Here is a 23,634-nt window from a genome sequence, read left to right as displayed (position 1 = left end):
GAAGTGTATAATATTTGCTTAGAGATAAGTGTACACTCATAAGGTTATTTGTTTCACTCTTATTTTTTTAATATACGTTTTATTAAACACGTGTTTTAGATTCGTTTGTAACTACTATCAGAAGTGTATAATATTTGCTTAGAGATAAGTGTACACTCATAAGGTTATTTGTTTCACTCTTATTTTTTTAATATACGTTTTATTAAACACGTGTTTTAGATTCGTTTGTAACTACTACCAGAAGTGTATAATATTGGCTTAGTGAGAAGTGTGCATCTTCCTACACTCATAAGGTTATTTGTTTCACTCTTATTTATCAACTCTACTTTTTATTATACACGTGTTTTGGATTCCTTAGTAACTACTATCAAAAGTAAATAATGTATCGCTTAGAAAGAAGTGTGCATCTCCCAAAGCTGATAATTCTATTCGTTTTCAACAAGTACTTTCCCAGATTTTTAATATTTATCTGTACAATACGGCACCCAAACGAGTCTAGGTGGCGTACGGCGCTAGTTTCTCCGAGGTAGCGCCTATAATCTATCGTCTGCTACAGACAAATTAAAAAGTCATAAGAACGTTCTTTTTTAAATAAACTTATCAAAATATAAGCAAACGATGCAAATTTGATATTAAAATGCAAGTATCGTTATTTATAAAGTCAAATTTACCACTAACGATGTAACTACTATCAGAAGTAAATAATGTATTGCTTACATAGAAGTGTACATCTGCCAATGCTGATAATGCTATTCGTTTGAAACACGTGCCTTCGCTGATTCTTAATTTTTAACAATATAATTATGTCAATATTTTTTATATAACACGTATTTGAACATATACCTTCGTGGGGTGAACATCTCATACAGTGACAGAAATTCTTCAAGGAAGGTATTTAAACAATCTAAAAGACCTGAAAGGGGTCGAGAAGGCGGTGAACAGCCAAAGTTACGCCCAGGGGGGAGAAACCCCTCCCCCTATCTACGCCACTGTATAGTGAGTTAACTAAAACTATTATACCCTAAAATATGGTTTATACATAACTAAATATCCCTACGCAGTGCTATTTTTACATTTCATATCGTTAGGTGGAGTAATAAACGTGGTAAGGTTTTAGCCGTATGTAATAATCTAATAATAATGTCTCCAATAATAATGTAAACTGAAGCGCCATCTAGTATCGGAAAAGGGAAATGCTTCATATTTCACATCCTTTTACCACTTCTGAACATCTCAAATACGATCAGCTTTCGTCAAATTTCCGTATATGGCACCACAAGAAAATCCCCTTGCCACAATAAATACCGAAGTGGTGTATTAGAAATTGTATTTAGCCTGTAAAAAAAATCTTTTAGCAATCCTGCACATTTTAAACGCAAACAACTTTCGTCAAAGAAACCGTAGATGGCGCCACCAGAAAATACCCTTGCCACAATAAATACAGAAGTGGTATTATTAGAAACTGTATTTAGCCTGCAAAAGTGCAAAATCTTTTAGCAATCCTGCACAATTTTTAAACGCAAACAGCTTTCGTCAAACTACCGTAGATGGCACCACCATAAACACTCCTCACAATAAGTAATTGGTGTATTGAAAACTATATCTAGTCTGCAAAAGTGCATATCCTTTTACCAATGCTGCACATTTAAAACGCGATCAGCTTTCCTCAAACTATCGTAGATGGCGCCACCAGTAACACTCTCCGCACAATAAGTAAGTGTATTGAAACCTTTCGGCAAATTGGTATATCCTTTTTTTTCCAATTCTGTACATTTAAAACGCGATTAGCTTTATTAAAACTGCCGTAGATGGCACCACAATAAATACTTGGTGTATTAAAACCTATTTAGCCTGCGAAAGTGCACGTTTCATTTTAACAATCTAGATTGTTACTTATCTCTTAAAGGTATATTATTTATTTCTGGCTTCGAGCATGAAAAAAAAAGCGAAGCAAAACAAGTTTATTCTCCGGTTGGCGCAGTTGGCCTTTGACTACGCTCAAAACTCGCGAGCCCGGAAAGTCAACAAAAGCTGTCACTGGTCCAATGACTGCGCCTTTGCATCGTACGATATCGCGAAAGCGAAAAAAAGATTACGTATACTTATAAAAGAAACAAGTTGATTAAGTTGAGGTATGTTTTGATTCGCTTTTTGATCGTTCTTACCCATAGCAACAACGAAACATTTTGCTGGAGGCTTGACTAATTACCCTTTCACGAACCTTAAAGGGCCTATACATCTAATTGAAACCTTAACAAATATCGACCTGACTATGAAGGTTGACGTTTTGTGTAACTTCCAGGTAACGATGGTAAAGAATCTCTTCGCTAGCTAATGCTCTTATGCTCAGGCGGCGTCAGGCCCGACAAGAGAGGGGGAAACCGGTATAAATTACCGGGGCCCGTAACGCGTCTATTGGGGCCCGAAATTAATATTTTCCAGGAGTCCTGGCCCTTGCAGCCTCGGGGGCCCAATTGGAACAAACGAGGTATACTTCACCCCTAAAATGTACAGTTATATCCAATAGTTACGCCTCTATTGGGGCCCGGAATTAATTATTTTACCGGGACCAGGCCCTTGCAGCCTCGGGGGCCCATTCGGAACAAACGAGGTATACTCCTAAAATGTGTAGCTATATCCAACTATTGCGCTTCTATTGGGACCATAAATTAATATTTTCCTGGGGCCCTGGCCCGTGCAGCCTCGGGGGCCCGATTCAAAGCAAACGAGGTATACTTCTCCCCTAAAATTTATAGTTATCACCAATAGTTACAGGTTTATGGGGTCCCGAATTTAATTTTTTCCCAGGGCCCAGGCATATTCTCTGCGGCCCGGCTAATGCTATAAACACTAGCTTTGTTTCTGAAGATGCTGTTTGAAATTTGATAACAAAAACATGTTTACTACATCAACGTAGCCTTGTAATCATTCAGCCAACGCAAAGAGAGATACACTGCTAGCTTGTCCGCAGTAGTTGAAGTACAGTGTTTCGTCTATATATTTGAGGTTTACAACGCCTTAATTTTTACACAATCCAAGTAAAAACGTATAGCCAAGCCCACGTTAATGACTGGGCAATTGCCAAAGCCCGCACTTTCGAAACGAGTCTAGATGGCGCAATGGCGTAACGACGCTAGCTTCTCCGAGGTTGCGCCTACGATTTAGCTTCTGCTACAGACAAATTAAAAAAGTCTTAAAGGGGAACGGTCAAGCTTTAACCAGTTAGATAGCACTATAGCCCATTAAAAACTAAAATTTATGGCGAAAATCGCATCAAAAAATATTGAGTGGTTAATTTTTAATAAAATAAAGAAATTTCGGGAAATCGAAAAGCACGCGTCCGCCGCGATACCTGGTGAGAAGTCGGTGAGACGGAAAAACAACGTAAGAGCGCGCGCTGCTGAAGACGCGAAAAAATTGTTTTGCACACGCGGCGCGTTCCAGTTATGAGAGATTTAAGCCTAAATTGCGCGATTTTAAAAGTTAGGATAGTTCGCAAATCACTCATACGGGGTAAGTGGCGCTGGCGGCAGCCCCTAAGATGGCGGCGAAAATTCAAACCCAAACACCTGGCGTTATTTTTCGTTTCAACTTTTTGGGCCAAAAGCTATTTTTTCAAGACAAAAAAAGGTACGTGTTAGTATATTGAATGTCTTGTTAATCTTTTGATACGGAAATAAGGCCATATTTGGAAAAGCTTGGCCGTTCCCCTTTAAGAACGTTTTTTCTTAAATAAACTTATCAAAATATAAGCAAGCCATGCAAAAATTTTATTACAATGCTAGTATCATTATTTATAAAGTCAAATTGACGAATAACGATGAAGAACAACTAATAGCGTCTGCTTTAGCCGCAACCCATCTAGCTTTTAATGGCTAATCAAAGGGGGTGTAGCGATAGCTTTCGATCGCTAAAAGCGTTCTTTTCCTAATTGCCACACTATTTTCCCTACTGCGTCTCAACGTTATTTTAAGAGTGCAGGTTAAAAAAAACCGGCTTTCGTAGGTTCTGTCACACCCCGCGTTTTTTTTTTTTCGTTTTTCGAGCCGCATGCTTATTTGTGGACGAAAATTCGATTGAAATATTATCAGATGATCTTCTTTGGTTATTTTTTATATTTTTAGCCGCACTTTGAAGAGATTTCGATTGCGGGGGGGAGGGGAGGATTTCTAACCGATATCCGACACTTCAGATAATTTTTCTTTGTCTAGACTTTAACAGTTTCCTAGGCTGATTTTTACTACGGCTTTGATTGTAGCTTTCCGACCAAAAAAATGGCCCGGGATTCGGCACCGTTATCGTCTGCGCAATTAATTGTTCTCGCTGGAACACGCCCACTTTATTTTAGTTTAGTTTCAACTTCTCGGTAACCGATAACCAATATATCGGTTCTTTTACGGATTAAAATTTGATTCTAAAGGAAAAAGGGGAAATTTACGAACTAAAGGACTGTTCGCACTATACTAAGTTGCGGGTTAAAAAAGGAAAAATATCTAGTATATTTGGCGGAATTTCCGGTAAATCTGAGGCGGGAATTTCGAATTTTGGCTGTTTACGGTTCAATTGTCTGTTTACGTGATATAATTTTGGAAAATATCGTCTATTGCATTTTATTTCAAAGTAATCATTAATTAATTAACATAGATAATATATAAAAACAATCGTTTCAATTTATTTTACCAAGAATGTATACTCAGGGAGAATGAATATGTCGAGATTATTTTTAGCGTTTCTCCAATTGCACCCGTTGGGGCCCCCGGTATGCTCCTCCGCTTTAATAAAATCAAATAATACTGCAATCTCATTGGTTCTTAAAAATTACGTTTTTCGACGCGATTAACGCTGCTGCGAGGACGCAAAAAATAAGACCGCCTCCTTTTTTCCTTCCCCCCTCCCTCTAGCGTGACGGGGTTAGGGCCTCAACGTGTCCGTCGATAGTCTCGACATTCATTCTCCCTGAGTATAAATAAATACATTTTTGATTAAACATACAATACAAATGTATTCAAATTTAATTTAATGCCATAAATAAATACCTTTATGAATTTTGGGTGAAGTGGGAATTGGGAGAAGTGGCTTTGGGTCAAACGGTACCACACTTATCTTTTGGGTAAAGTGGGAATTGGGAGAAATGGGTTTGGGTCAAATGGGAACATACCATTTAAATATTTAGCACTAAGCCTTAGTCATAAAAACCAGGGCATTCAATTTAAAAACGACCGTTGTTTTCCCCTGGCCGAAAGAGTGTTTGTGCCTTTGATTTGTGTACCCAACATATTGTGAAATGTTGTCTGGATAAACACGGACCAACTTGGTTTGGCAAATCGTGTTGGCCAACACGGTTTCTAAAAATATTGGCTCCTATAAAAAAACCTTAAGATTCAATTTTTGTGTATTTCGTCTTTATTTTTGTTTAACACGAAATCAAAACATTTTATTTTTCTACAGGTTCATTCGTTTTTTGGCCCCGTTTCTTTCATTTGTTCCAATATTTGCGACAAGACATCAGTTTGGCGGTCGATGGCCGCTGTCCTGGCTTGCATCAACTCGACCATATGACCAAATTGCCGATCCTTTTGGTCCCTGTTGGCTTCGTTGACGCAGGCGTACACTTGCGCCAAATCGTCGCTTTGATGTTTTCTCTTACGACCTCTACCTTTAGCTGAAACGAGAGAGTGGCGCCATCTATCAGTTCGTAGCGACACGACTCTTTCGCGATTCTTACCGCTATACTGAGAAGAGAACATGGCGTAGTCAAGGTAAATGCTGTCATCGTCGTCCAATGCTGTTCCCTCGATTTCGCTATCTACAGCGACTTGATTTAATTTATCCGCGTAAGGAAACTGAATTTCGTCAATTTCCGATTGTTGATAAAGGTTGTAATCTGAAGAAATAATTATTACAAAGTTAATAAAATGTCATCGTTTCCTTTAAAGATATGTATGACTCTTGTTTACTTTTTAGCAACCATCTCCAGCGTGATTCGCACCTTTCCGGGGAAGGGCATCCTTTATTTTTGGGCATAGAAATGGCCATTAGATCTGATATTTTTTCAAAAAGTTTCTCTTTGGGTATATTTGAATCCCCATTTAGGTCATCTAGTTCTTTTTTAATGTCTAGAAATAACATGGTGCTTTTTTTGTCCCATTGAAAGCTCTCTTCATCTAACGAATCGAATAGTTTTTGATTAAAACTATTCTATATTTAATTTAATTAATGTAGACATGCCTTCGTAATCGTAATCAATTTGCATCAAATCGGAATCGTGCGGTGTTTTGATTGATTGGGTTATTTTGGCAGATTTAGGAAGTTTTCCCTGAGTGGGAACCCAAAGTTATTACGTGCTTAATTTTTTGATATTTAAAGATAAATTAATTAAGTTTTATTACAACTTGTATTTGAACGTTTTGACTTTCAATGTTCATAATTTCATCCATTTCTTTGTAATACTGAAATTTTAAATTTTTGGCAGTTCCCATAGGGCTTTCTAGTAATTTGGCTTTTATGGTGCAGTATTCTGTAATTTACAATTTATTTTAATCTATATCAGATTAAGCGGTTGGTTGGTTATGTATACTTCGTTTTAACCATTTCCATTTGTTATCACATTGCTCAGCCGTGGGATGCAGTCTTCTATGGTCAAGGGTACTCAAGTACTTTGCAATTTTAAGAAAAACATTTTTTCTGGAGATGGATCGCGCTGCTATCAAGGGTGACAACTCTCTCCTGTAACCAGTAATTTGCAAAAAAAGAATTATTTTAAGTTTAGAAGGAAGTTAAAGTTACTGAGGTGCGAGTGGGACGGAGGATAAAAAAATAAGCATATAAATGAATGAGTTTAGATTCACTCATTATATAATTTCTTTCCTGTAAGCCAGCAATTTCATAGTGGAAATAGCATCCCACGCGTAATCTGTCACTTTTCCGTTTCCGATAACCCCATCTTCGTTTTTCAAGACGTTATGATGGTCTTGAGCCTCTTGTTCCTCTTCATCAACAACGTTGGAACTGCTCGCTATTTGATGAGGAATTATAGTGTTTGTCAAGTATTCCTGATTCGGCCTGAGTAGAACTATCTCTTGCACGACAATTTGACGTTGATTCATATCCTGATTTATAATTTCGTCAGTCATGATTAATAATTATGAAATATTACAAACTATATTAATTAAAGAATTGAACTGTACAAATGAACCCGATCGAACTCCATTCACGGTTTTGGGAAAAAATGGCGGAAGGAAACGTTTTAAGAGCCATCACACGGCGTATCTCACAACTGTAATATTATTGGTTACGCCAAAATTTCGGCAGACGATAATTTCTAATAGCATTTAGAATTTACAAACATCGGTATTTGCGTTTGGTACCTAGAAAAGATATTTTTTGTTGTGGGATTATGCTAAGAAGGGCGTAATTTTAGTTCATTGCGCCCAAAAAAATTTTTGAATATTTAGGCGTTTCTCAACTCATCACCTACGTAAAAAGTTGTGTAAGGTGTATTGTTTATTTATTGAGTCAGAATGAGTTTAGAGCTTTAGGTGCAAAGTGCAATATATTGTTCCATAACACCCAAACGTTAAAATGTGGAAATGTAAACGGTGTGGAAAAGCGGTATATTTTGGTAAGTTATACTAATAATTTTATATAATATTATTCTGAAACCTTTTATATTTAAAGCTGAAAAGAAAACTTCTCTGGGTTATGATTGGCACCCTGAGTGCCTTCGCTGCGAAGAGTGTAGTAAAAGATTAAATCCTGGTCAGCATGCAGATGTATGTTTTGAATACCTAAGTCTTGAAATTTTTGTAACTTATAGTAACAAAGTAATCTAATCTAGCACAAAGGAGAACCGTATTGCTATATTCCATGCTACAGCGCATTATTTGGTCCCACATTATTTGGTCACGGGTCAAAAGTGGAGGCTCATACCAGTTTTGGGAAGGTTGCCCAAAGATCAGGTCAAAATATCCCTAGGTAAATTCAACTATTTATTTCAAATTATACATTTCATTTAGAGTTTCTTTGCTGTGTATGTTTTCAGATCTCATTTAGAGGGCAAACTTAAACTGTACAACCAACATCAAGAGGGAAAGAGCACCGCTATTCAAAGTAGAGAGGTTTGTATTTTTGTCTGATTAAATTATTTAAGAATATTAAATAATTTAGTTTGCGATGTTTCAGAGAAATGGTAGACTTATTTTAGAAGGTTCCTTAAAGATCTATTGGGGGATAAATCAAGTGATTCATCTGAAAGAAGATCACGATGATCGAATGCCAGTACGAAGACGAAATAGTTGCCGTATTAGGTCAGATATTCAACCTGTAAGTTTTGTATGCACCAAATGTAGCCTGAATAATCAAAATGATGGTAAAACCAGTCTATTAAATTCTTTAGAAGGTGTTATCATTTCCGAAACAAAGCTCTAGTTTGCTCAATTTGAGCAACGAAGAAGCTCTTAATGAACGTTTTAACTTAACCGCCCAAGACTCTCCGGAAGTTGAATCAACCTCCGGTAGAATGTACAAAACCCTTCCATTACCGGTCAAAAACAGATCATTTGAATCTGGGTTGAAAGACGAACTAGAGGACAAAGAAAATGATGAAGCCGTGGTTCTAACTGGAGAATTAGCTGATGTGGCTCTACGTAAACAACCCGGTAGAAAAAGATATTCCAAGTTAAAAAGGAGGTGTTCCATAAACGGACATTTCTACAATAGAGAAGTACGTTTCTTAATAACCTCTATTAATATTTTAATATAAATTATTTGTAACTTTTTAGACTAGTATGTTTACGCCAAGTCACGGAATCATGACCAGCATTTGGGTCACTAGTTTAGTTACACCATCTGAAGTTATCAATATGCTACTCGACAAGTTTAAGGTTAAAAACAAAGCTGATGACTTTTGTTTGGTGATCGTCTTTGATTCTGGAGGTAAAAATTGATAACATTTGTAAATTTTTGCTTAGTTTAATTCCTTTAATTCTTTCAGAGCAACGTTTAATACATGATAATGAGTATCCCTTATTATCGCGGGTTCTTTTGGGCCCTAATGAAGATGTCGCTAAGGTTTTCATTATGGAGAAGAGGCGGTCGCTAGAAATATCCAATGAAGTAAGAATTAAATATAATTTTTAGTGATGGGCCAAAACTGATTTGATATCGGAGTTGGTTACTGATATTACTATCTGGTTGATTAATCGGTTTGGGTGTTAATTACCGATTTTACCCAATACCGATATTCTCAAAAACCAAGCAGATGACGCCACTAACCTTGACCATTGACTTTGCTAATTTTTTGGAAAATATCAGTATTGGTAAAAATCAGTTATATCGGTAAATTTTGGTTAGATATCAGTAATTAACAATTCCAAAAATCGTTATCTGTTACATTACAATATCGGCCAACACTAAGTATTAATATTTAAATTTTACAATTACCACAAGTTTAATTTTTGTCTTTTAAAGGTGGCACAATTTATCAATCTATCAGTCATAGAACTACAGGCATTTATTAATAAATACGATGAAGAAGAAAAAAGAGAAGAGACCAAAATTAGACAGAAGTAAGAATTGCCAGCGTTAACTGTTTTTTTTTATTAAATGGATAATGAAATGCTTAAACAACCTTCTTTCGACCTATTTACAAATGAAATATAATTACCAAAATAGTGTGAACCGTTTTTAATTTTTAAAATTCAACTTTTAATTTATTCAAAACTTGAAAAAATTTGCGAACATAAATTTTCTATTTATTTTTCCATCTACAAATCAATAAAAAATAGGGATGCACTGATATGAGTACAAGCGATATATCGGATGGTCGTGTCCCATAATAACAGCCGATATTAACAAAGTTATATCATAACAGTAGTGTATATGATTAAATCATTGTAAAAGTCAGTTCAGCGCACTGTCATACCATTTTATTCGAATTTTTCATGAAAAAAAAGTTTGCAAAAGCATATCCGAATATCTTTTCATATTACGTGATACATATTTTCTATCAGAAATCGAATATCGTTGTTTTTTATTTCTTTATACTCTTAACCCCCTATCTAAAAAAAGGTATGATCTAGCTTCTGAAGTCTGGCGTTCATGGCGCGGACAATCAAACAAAATATTATCATTAGTTAAACAGATAATTTTATTATTTTTAAATGTTTTTTTGGAAAATATTTTTCTAATACCAGTATCAGCCAATATTGGCTTTGCTTCAGCCGATATTGGCCAATACTGATATTATTAAAATACTCCGATATATCGGTGCATCCCTTATAAAAAATAGGTTATTTAAGCGATTCATTATCCCTTTAAATTGGCTTTTTCAAAACTAAACAATGTTTATTTTGCTAATAGGTTTTTGGGAATGAGGTATTTAATCAATCGGAAGTTAAAACAGATGGAACAATCAAATGATCAGTCAAAAAAAGTCTCGTCATCTAAAGATCTGACTACTAAATCGGTAGAAGTTATTTATGACTCGACTAAAACAGTAAATACTGTAAATGATTCGATAAATAATACAGAATCGACCAGTGATACTTTTAAACCAGAAGAACCGACTAATGAATTAGTAGCGCGAAGCCTTGATACTCTTGATCGTACAAATAATGATAAGCAATCAAAATTAACAGATTCCACACCAATTTTGGAAGCAATAACTGATTCTGCACAATTAGAAAATGAAAGCTTAGAGGTGCAATTAAATAATAACACTTCCCTCAAATTTAAACCCTCAAATGATAGTTTGAAGCATTTAGAGTTAAATAACGAACTTTGCAATGAGTTCAGCAAATCTAAAAATCCTGATGAAGTAGATGGTGAAGTCTCATTAACAAATGAATTTAGTACTCACAATGAAATAACTGTACAAAAATTGTGAAAAGTGCCAAAGTTTTTAGTAGTTTACCTGTATCTCTATTTTGCAAAAGAAAAAAAAATCATTCCTACAAATTGATATCATAGTTTTTACATCTATGCTTTATATTTATTTTTAAAATATTTCTTAGGGAAATATTGTACACGCTTTATATTAAATAGGCAGCTGTCTGTCCATTGTAGCATGTGTTTGTGAGTAGAATCATGAAAAAGTGCCTAAAACCACCAAGAATTTGTTCCGGTATTTTAAATTGTTTACAAACGGGTAGGGTATTACTTGACAAAACTATCTATTCTTTGTTGATGTTACCGAAAATTTTTCAAAAGTACCTGTTGAAATACTAAAATAAATCTATTATTTGCCTGTACCAGTTTCAAAATATTCTATATGTCGTTGGCTAACTTGTTTGCTGCCTAGTTTTTTTTTAACCGAAAGTAATGGGTTGGTTAGTTTGAATGGCTGGACTGTGTTTGAATAGTCAAGAGAAAAGTAGATATATAACGAATCGTAAACTTTATCGAATTCTGTAATGGAAACGTAAGTTTTACCTTCACTGTTTTCAACATATCTTTATCTGCAAGTGACGTACTTAAGATTAGCTAACATATGTTGAGTTTCTCACGAAATGCTTAAAGACACGTGTTGGCTTCAGAATACAATACTAAAACGTAATATATAAGTCGACTATTTGCTAAAGGATGCGGTTCAACATGTCTCCGATCATGGAATCACTCTTATGCCTGTTAATAATTATCAACGTGTCATTTACAGAATGCAGGTAGGTTTTACCGTCGTAAACGCAGTTTATCGAAGTTTCACTTAGATTTTCGAAACAGCCTATTTCCGGATGGGGTAAGAAATGAAACTGATGAAGTAGTTGGATTTCCGAAGCCAGTACCGTTTCTTCGAAACTACAAAGATAAACCTTTAATGATGACAAAAGCGGCCGTGTTCACCGTCTCCAGTTTGCCCGATAGTGCCATTGCAGAGTTGCCCAACGCGTTTACCGTTTTTGTGAAACCGCGAGGCTCTAAGGATTCTATGTCTCTTAGGAAGTTCCTCAAAAAATATGACCAAGATAAACTGAGTCTCAATCAACAGATCCCTGTTGTTGTCAAGTATTTACATTACAATATTTCGAGTCATTTTCAGACCATGGCCTTCAATGTCACATTCTTCCAACTGACAGGTCACAGATACCATTGCCATTGTGTTTAGATTGTGAAGCGTTAATTGAAGATAATCTTCTGTTTACTGTAAAAATGATGCTCTTTCAACTTCTATGTCTACCACAAACCTTCGATAGTTCTAATCATTGGGCGTTCGAAGTGTTGTTGAAGATAATGTGGAGTCTACTTATGAAACATTTTTTTACATTTTGTAGAATATTATTCTTCGACGTGGGAAATGGACAGATGACTTGAAACTTTGGGGTAAATCAAAGTCCAGTTTAAATTGTTTGTTGGATGGTGAAGCTACCATAGTTTTGTCTAGCGCCAAAGGCTTGAACATTGAACCAGTAAGTTTAACTAAATCCTTCGCCAAGAGAACATTAAAAACTTTATTTCAACTAGAATTCCGAAATCGAAGAAGCTGAAGTATCCAAGAAAATTCGTAGTTTCCATGAAGTGACGCTGAAAGCGGGCGACTGCTTGCACATTCCCAGCAACTGGTAAGAATATTTCAAAGTAGTTTATGCTACATACACAGTATAAATCTCTCATTTAGGCTGTTCAAATTATCATCAAACTTAAGAACCATATTCATTTCAATCGTATACGACTCTTCAAATCTGAAAATTAACGAGAAGTCTTGTGGACAACCAACCCAGGAGATGACCATCGACGGTCTCAACTTTAAGGAGGAAAAACAGGAAAATCTTTTTACCGTTATATCTTTAGCTAATTTGTAAGTTGCTCTGAGCATGGGAGTGTTTTCAGAAACTGTGCCCTTACCACTCTACCCTCCCAGGGCTTTATTTATAGAAACTTACGTTCAAAAGGGTAACATGACTCTATCTAAATTCACCGACAGTTTCCAAAAGGTATAATACACTCGAAAACGTCTGGTAAGTGCAGGGTCTAAATTAAGTTACTAAAAGCCATGCTGATATTTAAGGACCCCAAGTTAAAAGGTATCAAGGAGTGGAATGAAGAGTGTCAATCTTCCGCGGATGAAGTAAATGAAAATCCATGGTTCCACATATAAACCTTTCGTTTAGGACCTTATGTCCCAAATAATAGTCGTGCTAACTTCTGTCTCGTTATTGTCTTTAGCTTTTTGCTGTAATGGATGTAGACCAAGACAATGTTCTCACTATTTCTGATTTCGATTCCATTGATGAAGAGGTAAGCCATTTGTCATTTTTACTTTCAATTTACAGGGTGGCCCAATTTGCTCTGACCAGGCATTTTTCTCAACAACTATTTGAGATATATTCTTGTAACTTTCAGGGTATGAGAATTGCGTTGGGAATGTTTCAAAATGTAATATTAAAAGACAATCGAATAACTTTTCCGTTTTTTCGAAATTTATTTTTGACCGATCGGTGGTAGGAAAAACTTCCCAATGAGAAAGTTGAAGAGTGTACCTGAAAACCTACAAATAACGCTGGTTTGATCTAAATCAACCTATTTTATCCCTAGATATTGAGGTCAGAAAAAAACAGGTTGGCCATAGCAGGTCAAAGGGTTGTTTAACAAATGAGAGAACGATAAACAAGTTCTATCCAATCGAACAAAAGCATTTTAATCACTTCTAACGAATAAAAGGTTGGGCCCTTCCAAGAATGGTTCAATAATTCCTGCGTCTGCCGCGATACATGTTTCAGTGTCATGAAGCATACTTCGGAATGCACGATGGATCATGTCGGTAGTGATCAACTGAAAGGCCTCGATGACACCCTGACATAATTCGACAACGCTCGTAACAGGCGTCGCACAGACATGAGCTTTAATGAAACCTCACAGGAAGAAGTCCATCGGGGTGAGGTCAGGTGACCTAGGAGGTCATTCGACCGGTTTGTTGCGGCCTATCCAGCGATGTTCGAGTTCAGCGGAAAGGTAGTCTACCACTGCTCTAGGTTGATGTGGAGGCGCACCGTCATGCTGGAACCAGAGTCGTCTGTAGTTGACTAAAGGAATGTCTTCTAATGCGGTCGCAACGTCATTCTGTAACAAAGCAAAGTAGCTCTGCCCATTTAAACGGTGTGGCAAAAAAATGAACCGATGACTCGATCTCCGACCAGACCCGCCCACACGTTTAACCGAAATTGTTGTTGGTTATGGTGAGGAAATCCCCATCGTGGATTCACATCACTCCTCGTGTGATTGTTTTGGTGATTAAACGGCCCGTCTCTCCCGATCGAACATTCATCGGACACCAATAGTAAGTTTAAAAATTCAGGAGATTCGCGCTCCATATTGCACAACCAGTTACAAAATTCAAACCTACGAGCCATATCCCCGTCATGAAGAGCTTGCTGAAGTGTTGCCCGATAAGGATGGAAATTGCGCTCGTGAAGGATTCTCCAAATGCGGGCTCTGGGCACACCCAATTCTACGTTTGCACCTCGAATGCTTGCATGAGGATATGCCGAGAATAACGCTAAAACGAGCTCTTCGTCGTCGATTTTTTGACGACCAGCTCCTCGGTATCTTGGATTGACATCACCATGGTTCCGGAAATCTCAAACAGCGCCGAGAACAGTGTTGTGACTGGGAAATCTGTCTGAAAACCGCATTCTGAAAAGTTGACGAGCGTTTGATGGGCATCACCATAAAATAATTCGACCATGAAAACGCGCTGTTCAGCAGAAGACACAAGCATTGCGAATATGCAACACTCAGACTGATCGTTATTGCGGGTTATTTTGCTTTAAATACTAAATAAACCTTTGTAAAAATCCACTTTGAAAAAACGTAATTTACTAGGTCTAATTAGACCAGTTTATCGTTCTCTCATTTGTTAAACAACCCTATGGCCTGCTATGGCCAACCTGTTTTTTTCTGACCTCATTATCAAGGGATAAAAAAGGTCGATTTCGATCAAACCAACGCTATTTGTAGGTTTTCAGGTAGGCTCATCAACTTTCACATTGAAAAAAATTTCCTACCACCTATCGGTCAAAAAATAAATTTTGAAAAAAAGGGAAAAGTTATTCGATTGTCTTCAAATTTACAATTTGAAACGTTCCCAACGCAATTCTCATACCCTGAAAGTTTCAAGATTATATCTCAAAAACGTGTTGAGAAAAATGCCTGGTCAGAGCAAATTGGGCCACCCGGTATACACAAGGTGTTAGCTACAGAATAATCCAATTCTGTAATAATTCAAAATCAATTTTAACCTGGAATTTTTAATTTTCAACACACAAAGATCATGTATGACCGTGAATCAGGTCTTCAAGGTCATTCAAAAACTAACACGGGAACAGTTCGGTTTAGTTAATTGGTTCCCATTAGAACAGAGTCCCCATCACTTTATTAAATCGTATTGAATTTGGCCTGAGTGAGTGGCGTAGCCAAGGGGTCACGGGCCGCCCGAAACGTATGGTTGTACAGTCCTGATCAAATGTTTCTGGCCGTTTTTGTTTGACAGTCAATTTGTTTCTATTTTAGGTAGAGAGCCGAGTGAGGGCTTCACGGAAAGAATACCCTCACGAAAATATTATGCTGGTTACGATAATGCGCTACCACTAGTAGGGCACAACCCATACCGGAAATAATAAAACCCCTCCGAAATGGCGTCACGAAAAAATTAGTATAATTTGTCGTGTTTACGCTCGTTCGACGCGTTATCCTATTTAAAAACCAAATCTGGGTTCACTTTTCTAATCGGAATTGTGGTTGAAAAGTTATTGAAGAAATAGTGACGACGTAAAACACGAAAACTAACCCTAATTTGGAAAAGTGAACCCAGATTTGGTTTTTAAATAGGATAACGCATCGAACGAGCGTAAACACGACAAATTATACTAATTTGTTCGTGACGCCATTTCGGAGGGGTTTTACTATTTCCGGTATGGGTTGTGCCCGATTGCACTACTTTCCCTGGTGCTCAAGGCTGATGAACATATCGTGGCTTCGGACATAACCTCCCACCTTCAATCCCATGATGTTCTGCAGCCTTACCAACATGGTTTTCGCAGCGGCTTTAGTACGGAAACCCAACTACTTTGCTGCGTTGAAGATTGGTTCGACGGGCTGGAACGCACTGGACGTGTTGACATTATCTTCCTCGATTTCCGTAAAGCATTTGACTCTGTGTCTCACGAACTCTTAAAAGCCAAGCTCCACTCCTATGGCATTAGGGGCCAGACCTTGCTTTGGCTGGCTGCCTACCTTCAAAACCGGCGTTTCCGTGTTGTTATTCCAGGGGCTGCGTCCGACTGGCTTCCTGCGGCCTCTGGTGTTCCACAGGGCTCAGTTCTTGGCCCCCTTTTATTCGTCATTTTCATAAACGACATAGGGGACCATGTTATCTCCCGACTGTATATCTTCGCCGACGATGTTGCGCTCTCAAGAACCATTTTCGCCCCCTCCGATGTTATGACCCTACAAGAGGATCTCAATCGTATTCTGTCTTGGAGTGACTCGAACAGGCTACCTCTAAATGCCTCCAAATGCTCAGTCCTCTCCCTTCACCGCTCAGGGCAACCAGCTCACTCTCCCCACTACACTTTGGGGGATGTCGAACTTAAGTCCGTCACCTCCCAAAAATACCTCGGGGTAACGCTATCCTGTACCCTTGATTGGAATCCCCATATCTTGACCGTCACTTCCAAAGCCGCCCGTGCCCTAGGTTTTGTGCGCCGACACGTCTCACATTGCTCCTTCCAGACAAAAACCCTCGCTATAAAAACATATGTCCTCCCCATTCTGGAGTATTGTTCCCCAGTCTGGTCCCCCAACACCGCCAGCGGTATGCATACCATTGAAACCATCCAACGTAAAGCCCTCCGTTTTGTTGCCAACATCGGTTTCTCTTGGAGTACAAGCATGACGCGAGTCTTGAAAAACTTTAAATGGGATTCCCTCTCGGACCGTCGCCGCGTCAAACGCCTCGCAATAGTAAACAGTGTTATTCACCGCTCCAACGGAGCCCTGGCCCCGCTTACGTCCGCCATCTCATCTTGGCGTCGTGCTCCGCGCGGGATGAAATCCGCGGCTCTCATTCTTCCTGGCTTTCGACTCTCCGTCCGCAGGCACTCCTTCCTCCCCTCTTCGGTCCGTGACTGGAACTCTCTCCCGGACTTCCTAAAGTCCATTCCCAACCCCAAACAGTTCCGCAAGGAGCTAGCTGAGTTCCTAGAACTTCATATTTAACTCGTTTACATGTAATAATGTAATATAACTCCTTTATTTTGTTTTATTTCCCTTGTATCTCCCTCACATTGTACTGTTTTCCTGTACATACAAACTGTATATATTTTTTCTCTGTATATGTATAATTTGTATTGTCCACTGTCTTAACGTGATGGGTCTTAGACCTCTTGTTGAGCAATAAAAGAACTAAAGAACTAAAGAAGTGGTAGCGCATTATCGTAACCGGCATAATATTTTCGTGAGGGTATTCTTTCCGCGAAGCCCTCACTCGGCTCTCTACCTAAAATAGAAACAAATTGACTGCCAAACAAAAACGGCCAGAAACTTTTGATCAGGACTGTACGTACAAATGTCATTATTATTTTTTTTACTTTTTTTTTAATGATGCCCCCCCCCCCGAACCAAATCCTGGCTACACAACTGGCTTTAGTCAAGAATTTGAAATTATCCAAACACTTTTCTTATGAGATAACACTGATAAACTAAATTTTGGATAGTCTTAACCCTCTTTTCTAAGATCATGGGTAAATTATTTCATAAACAATTAAGAACGATGATAAGTTGGATGGGCAAAGTTTATTAGAATTTTCAATGTCTGATCTGTGCGATCTGAAAATGGCAAAGAGATTTTGAATTATTTACCTCGAATCATTTCTTAGTGAACAGCCTGTATAAGCCAACCTCTTTTAGGTAGCTTTGCACCTTGGAGGAATTCTCGAAGATAAAATGGGCGATTTCAAAGACATTATTGAAGACCAGTCGTCGGAGATTAAAACTGTAATAGAATTTCTATCCATTATTTAAAATGTTATTTGTATTGATGACGGTTATTGCGTTTGCTAGGAACGTAATGTAATGAAAGGCACCATTAACCAAATGAAAAACAGTTACGAGAAAGAATTGCAAGAGGTTTTGGAAGAAGGTTTCAACGAGTTGCTCAGAGAAGCCAACATGGAGGGATCTTTAAAATTTGGTATGGACAATGGTCGGACATTTTACCACAAATCTATAATAACGTCCTTTTGGGGGTGTTGAGAATAGGAAAGCTTAGTTGCATCAACTAACACCCGAGTTCGACCATGGAACTTATAATCTTGCGCGATGGTCTATTCGTAGAGTTCTGTGTTCTTCAACACTTTGTTTTGTGATGAATACGTAATTACAGAAGGAGAAAATGGGGAAGGGTGACACAAGGGTTCCCTAGTGCAGCGGTTCCTAAAAGTGTTCCGCGGAACCCTGGGGTTCCGAGAATTCGCAGTGCGGCTATCTTTGTGTCAAGAGTCTTTTAAGATAAGTATAAAAACTTAGTTGGGGTTCCGCCAGAATGAGGTGGATAATTTATTGTTCCATAGCAAAAAAAATTGGGAACCGCTGCCCTAGTGTAACTTCAGTCCGACCAACCTCAAAAAGGCGGGAAAAAATGGCGGATGAATACACTTTTTTGGAACCAACTTACTCCCAAAACAAAACATAGTCCCTAGAGCTCTCCGTGAGAGAAATTTAAATCTTTTATCCGGCGTAATTAAATTTACTTGAACAAGTTTATTAAGATTCGCCGCTTCTGCGACATGAGTATCGGCCATTTTACTTAGAAAAATTTAAACATAAATACTTTTTCACTCCGCGTCACGTGAGCTACCGATATCTGATGACATCCAGAAAAAAAAATAACAAAATTCGAGGTTGGTCGGACTGCTATTATACCCGTAAAGCTTTATAGAGATAAGCAGTGTCTCCTTCTGGTAATTACCATTATAATTAGCCTTTTCAGTTTCCTAAACAGACGCTTTGAGATTATAATACCGTTGTTTATGAGCTTCTCGCGTTGGCCGCTACGTGGCTCTATTCAACGGAAAAGGCTACTTCTGTACATAATAACGTATTTTAGATTTAGTCGATAATTCAAAATAATGGTCAAAAACGCCGCCGATCAGTTTAGTAAAATATTTTCGGTGGCGTAATCGTCGGCCATTTTCGGTATGGAGATACAGGCCGGAAGGCAGGCAAGGCTGCTAGATTTCGATAGACTGAAAACGGCCAACTCCCTCAAATATTATCGTTTTCAAAACGAAAATGTTGCGGCGTAGATATCGACTAAGACTATATTTACAATTAGCAACTTCGAAAAAAGTTGTCTCAAAAGTGATGCGCCGTTTTTCACACAATTCTAAACGATTTGTGAGTAATGGGCTCACGTACAGTGTAGCCGATGCCGCCGATGTCGTATTCCACATAATTCGTCAACAATTAGGTCAAGAAGGGTCTGTGATACGTCAATCGAAAGCATATGTCATGCCCTAGATAGCACATTATACAATTTTGGAATTAGAGAACAAGAAGTTAATCATTTTCCCATTTTAGTGGTTTTTGGCGATTTTCGCCTCAAAAGTTACATATTTTTTTGAATTAAAAGCGCCTTGGTTGAATATTATATTTTTAGTTAGTACTGATAATTTATGAACATCGTTTTCGGTTGCATTAAGAAATTTTAACGTTAAGTGAGATTTCTGGCCAAATCGCAGGACCCCACAACGCTATAGTGTCATATTTGAATTTATTGCCAATTGTTACAGGCGCCATCTAACTCGTTCGCGTTTAGCTACCTTATTTCCAAAACTCATTTTCGATAAAATTCCTCTTGGGTTTATTAAGTTAATGGACAAGATGATTGAAAATTTGTTCAAAGGACATCGCACTTCTTCTATGGGATTTGGCTTTCGACAGATTTTTTTCAAATTGAAACATGTTGTTAAGCTTGATCAAAGGAGCAAAATTGTCCATTGCCATTTTTCCCTAGCTCTTATAGTTTGTCCAGTATCAGCGGTCAAAAGTGGACAAAACTTGGTATAGTCTATTTGTTAAAAGAAGTCACGGGCAAAGACTATATATACGCTTCGCTTTCTAGACAGGCGTGTTCCTAGGAAAAACCTGTTAACACCTCTGTAGCACTGTAAAAGCTGGGGTAATATTTTGACCCGCGGCTAGAGGCGCCACTAGTAACACAGCTCAAGCTAGGGGAAAATTTTGACCAGCGTCGAGAAGGAGCCACAATCGGTATGCAAGTTGAGCCATAGAACACGCCTGTCTAGTAAGCGAAGCGTATATATAGTCTTTGGTCACGGGCCATCGGTTAGCGCTCTACGTTTCCGCGTCTCTAGTCCGGACTTACTGTCAATAGAGTTTTCTTGCCAAGATTCGGGGTGCTACCTAAAACAGAGCGTTGGATTTGGTTTCGTTCTGATCGCAAGATGAACGAACACAGTAAATAAATAGTATTGAGTTTTAACTGTCGTGTGACCGTGACTATGACTGACTATGTGACTGTATCGATAAATAAGTGTTTGATCTGTTGTGGAGTGACTGTTTCTATCCTATCAGCGAGTGTTGAATGTGGGATTCAACAAAACGGTTAATCATATATATATTCTGATTTCCGAAGTATTTCTTTTATGTTATGTTTTATTTTATTTTATTATTGCTCATAAAATATTGAATATCAAATAATTCCACGTACGAAAATTCATCGAATAATAAGTTGCGAGAAAAGAAATAATAATGAAGTAGAGGTGTAAATATCTTGGCAAGAAAACTCTTTTGATAGTGAGCCTGGACTAGCGACGGGCGAACGTAGAGGGCTAACCTATGGGCCGGGAATTCTTTAATAACAAATAGACTATGCTAAGTTTTGTCCACTTTTGACCGCTGATACAGGACAAACTATAGGAGCTAGGGAAAAATGGCAATGGACAATTTTGCTCCTTTGATCAAGCTTAACAACATGTTTCAATTTGAAAAAAATCTGTTGAAAGCCAAATCCCATAGAAGAAGTGCGATGTCCTTTAAATTTAAAATTTAAAATATAGTTGTATCATCGGGTTGATTGTGTGTACTTAAATTATCGTGACATCTTGTTTGTTTTACTGCAAAAAGAAAATAGCGTGCGAAAATTGTTATTTTACGAAATAAAAATAACAAGGTCGTGTGCGAGCCAGTTTCTACAATACATTTTTTATTATCGCGCCTGCTGGTCTTTGCACCTTCAAAACGGCCTCTCCTTGTCGTGAGATGGCACGCTCTGGAAAAAAGCCGCATCACATTCGAGACACAAAAATACTAATTTACTACCAGCGATACATGTCCCTCTTGGGGTAAGTGGTCAGTTTATGAACTTCTCCCGTTGGTCGGTACCATAGAGATAGAAAAGAAATAGAGGGAAGATTACCGCGTTAAGGCACCCCTGTTTTTGACCGGGAAAATTCAACCCCCTCCCCGCGCATGTATGAAAGCGGAGATGGGCAGAATTTGCAGCGCCATCTATCGATTGACAGAGTAACTAGTATTAGGCAGATGACAGTTGATTTTCGAAAAGGAATAATGTATTTCATTTAACCGCGCGTCGATGGCGCCACGTAACCTGCCCATCTCATGGCTTCCTACATTGGTGAAAAGGGGGTCGGCACTCGCTGTCAACTTCGCCAGATTCAATAGTGCCTCTATTTGTTTTCTATCTCTATATATAGTCGGTACGTATCTCTGTGTAAATTGAAAGGGATAATTGATAGAAAATGGTATCTCCGCAGCTCTGGTTTTGTAGTTTATGACGGAACTCATGTTTGCGGTTATAAACATGGCGGTTATTTGAGCTTTCATACTTCCCCTATGTCAAAGGCGTTTTTATAGATTTCTGGTTTTACGAAATGCACCATTTAATATTAACTAACAACAGGTGAAAATGGTGAACCTCTAATAACCATGCACGAGAAGGAACCAAAAGAAGAGAATGTTGAGGAAGAAATTATTGATGCCGTTGATGAACAACCGACAATAAAGGAAGAGTTATAATTCCTTGTGTAATTAGTTTATTGTAATAGGCCTTCCTATAAAATAAGCTGCGCTTGCTGAACTGGTTTTATGTAGCTCATTCGCCGGGGGGGGGGGGGGGGGGGTAAGCTGGGCAAAAATACCCCAGGCCCGGGTCTCCAAGAGGGGCCCGGGTGCCTAACTAAATTTTTCTGACTATTCCCAAAAAAAAACAATTTTGGAGTAAAAAAATTGGGGCAGGGGCCTGAGAACGCTATCCAGGGGCCCGAAAATCCTAGCTCCGTCAGTTTATGCCTAAAAACCGGGTGCCGCGTCGAATTTCGTAGTTAATGTTACTCTATAGAAAGGCCTATTTCCGTTTCTATATGAATATTTTAAAATAAGATATTTATTTCATTAAAAGTATCTAAATTTTATTTTAAACCAAGTGGCGGCAGTGGCGTAGGAACGGAGGGGGGGGGGGGTGTACAATGAGTGGTATGAAAAGGGCGCCAATTTGTTTTAGAAGGGGCGCAAAAAGGACGCTGATGAACTAGGGGCGCCAAATTAAGCCTCCAAGCTGTACCCCCCTTAATCCAAAACGTTCCTACGCGCCTGACTGGCGGCACTGAAATAAACCCCTCGGATACTTTTCCTTATTACAGCAAGATGACCCCGTACCGTATCGCCCCCTATCGTGGGGTGGCGGAGTGGTTAGCACTTTCGCCTCGCAGCAAGAGGAGGCGGGTTCGATCCCAGCTTGTGGCACTGGGTGAAAACTCGGAACAACTCCTTCCGCGTCGAGTTTGCAAGTTCTCTCCCCACTGGTTTAAGGAGTTTTACCCCGAGCTCTAGGGTTTCCCCTCCCTAAAAACTTGTTGAGGTTAACGGTAATAGTTAGTGTAGGGAGCTGTTGGCTCGATCTCGTGGCATGAAGGGCTTTCCACCACCCTCCTACGCAGTACCCGGCCACCTGAATTAAAGGCTTCAAAAGTCGCTTGATGACTTAGGCCTAAGGTGGTGCCTTGGGTATTAGCCTAGCGGATTATTATTATTATCGTAGCCGACGAGAAGTTCCTTCGATTTATTTTAGTTTAACCCGTGATCTTGTTTTCTTGTCCTTTCCATGACGGGCGTCGTCCTCCTTGGCAAATTTGCCTCCACGCCAAGGATCCTATATGTCGATATTAAGAGAGCCTCTAAACGTGGGACGTCTGGGTTCTATTCCCTCAAGGACAAATTTTGGCGGTGCTTCCTCCATGTTTTGTCCGTGACGGAATCTAAAGACGGATTCTCTATCACGCATCACCCACCGACGGCGCTGCCAATTTTCGTCCCTTGCCTCATATCCTTCTAACATATAGGATCCTTGTCCACGCTGAGCAAAAGGCAGCGTTGCCAGACGTACGATAATTATCGTACACGTCGATAATTTCGAGATAATTTTGGGACGTACGATATTTTCAATGGCGTACTATAATAGTACGCACTTTTCGATAATTCAGCTCACGCGTACGCTAATGTACGATAATGTTTTTAATTGTCTGAAAACCAGTTAAAACTACGATTTTTAAATATAAGTTTTCAATCGGTCAAACTTTAAGTGTTATTAGAAATATTGATTTC

General features: G+C 38.5%; 3 protein-coding genes across 4 annotated transcripts; 2 read left to right on the top strand and 1 right to left on the bottom strand.

The window, feature by feature from the left end:
- Window positions 1-5,404: 5,404 nt before the first annotated feature.
- On the bottom strand, window positions 5,405-7,223 carry LOC149927322 (uncharacterized). Its single transcript, XM_090158776.1, has 8 exons — window positions 7,188-7,223; window positions 6,874-7,109; window positions 6,578-6,732; window positions 6,390-6,517; window positions 6,229-6,316; window positions 5,958-6,164; window positions 5,726-5,884; window positions 5,405-5,662 (listed from the first exon to the last, which is right to left on the bottom strand). Exons 2-8 carry the CDS (start codon window positions 7,104-7,106, stop codon window positions 5,451-5,453), a joined length of 1,182 nt encoding a protein of 393 aa, XP_090014902.1. The 5' UTR covers window positions 7,107-7,109; window positions 7,188-7,223; the 3' UTR covers window positions 5,405-5,450.
- On the top strand, window positions 7,148-11,239 carry Rassf (Ras association family member). 2 transcript variants are annotated; one of them, XM_090158775.1, is made up of 11 exons: window positions 7,151-7,621; window positions 7,678-7,772; window positions 7,838-7,974; window positions 8,042-8,117; window positions 8,182-8,322; window positions 8,396-8,722; window positions 8,781-8,934; window positions 8,993-9,114; window positions 9,469-9,566; window positions 10,360-10,576; window positions 10,638-10,805. In XM_090158775.1, exons 1-11 carry the CDS (start codon window positions 7,582-7,584, stop codon window positions 10,662-10,664), a joined length of 1,434 nt encoding a protein of 477 aa, XP_090014901.1. In that variant the 5' UTR covers window positions 7,151-7,581; the 3' UTR covers window positions 10,665-10,805. The 2 variants fall into 2 exon arrangements, with proteins under 2 accessions (XP_090014900.1, XP_090014901.1); XM_090158774.1 differs by having other exon boundaries at window positions 7,148-7,621; window positions 10,360-11,239.
- A 282-nt stretch (window positions 11,240-11,521) lies between these two features.
- Window positions 11,522-22,111, top strand: LOC149927320 (uncharacterized). Its single transcript, XM_090158727.1, has 12 exons — window positions 11,522-11,660; window positions 11,719-12,000; window positions 12,072-12,138; window positions 12,267-12,401; window positions 12,457-12,554; window positions 12,611-12,790; window positions 12,854-12,926; window positions 13,001-13,060; window positions 13,159-13,230; window positions 17,899-17,985; window positions 18,052-18,181; window positions 21,935-22,111. Exons 1-12 carry the CDS (start codon window positions 11,581-11,583, stop codon window positions 22,048-22,050), a joined length of 1,380 nt encoding a protein of 459 aa, XP_090014853.1. The 5' UTR covers window positions 11,522-11,580; the 3' UTR covers window positions 22,051-22,111.
- Window positions 22,112-23,634: the final 1,523 nt, after the last annotated feature.

The sequence above is a fragment of the Leiobunum rupestre genome, chromosome 9 (genome assembly GCF_980474605.1).
Source record: "Leiobunum rupestre chromosome 9, qqLeiRupe1.1.hap1, whole genome shotgun sequence".
Taxonomy (NCBI): Eukaryota; Metazoa; Arthropoda; class Arachnida; order Opiliones; family Sclerosomatidae; genus Leiobunum; species Leiobunum rupestre.
The sequence above is the reverse complement of the archived record's forward strand: the minus strand, read 5'-3'. Positions and strand labels throughout refer to the sequence as shown.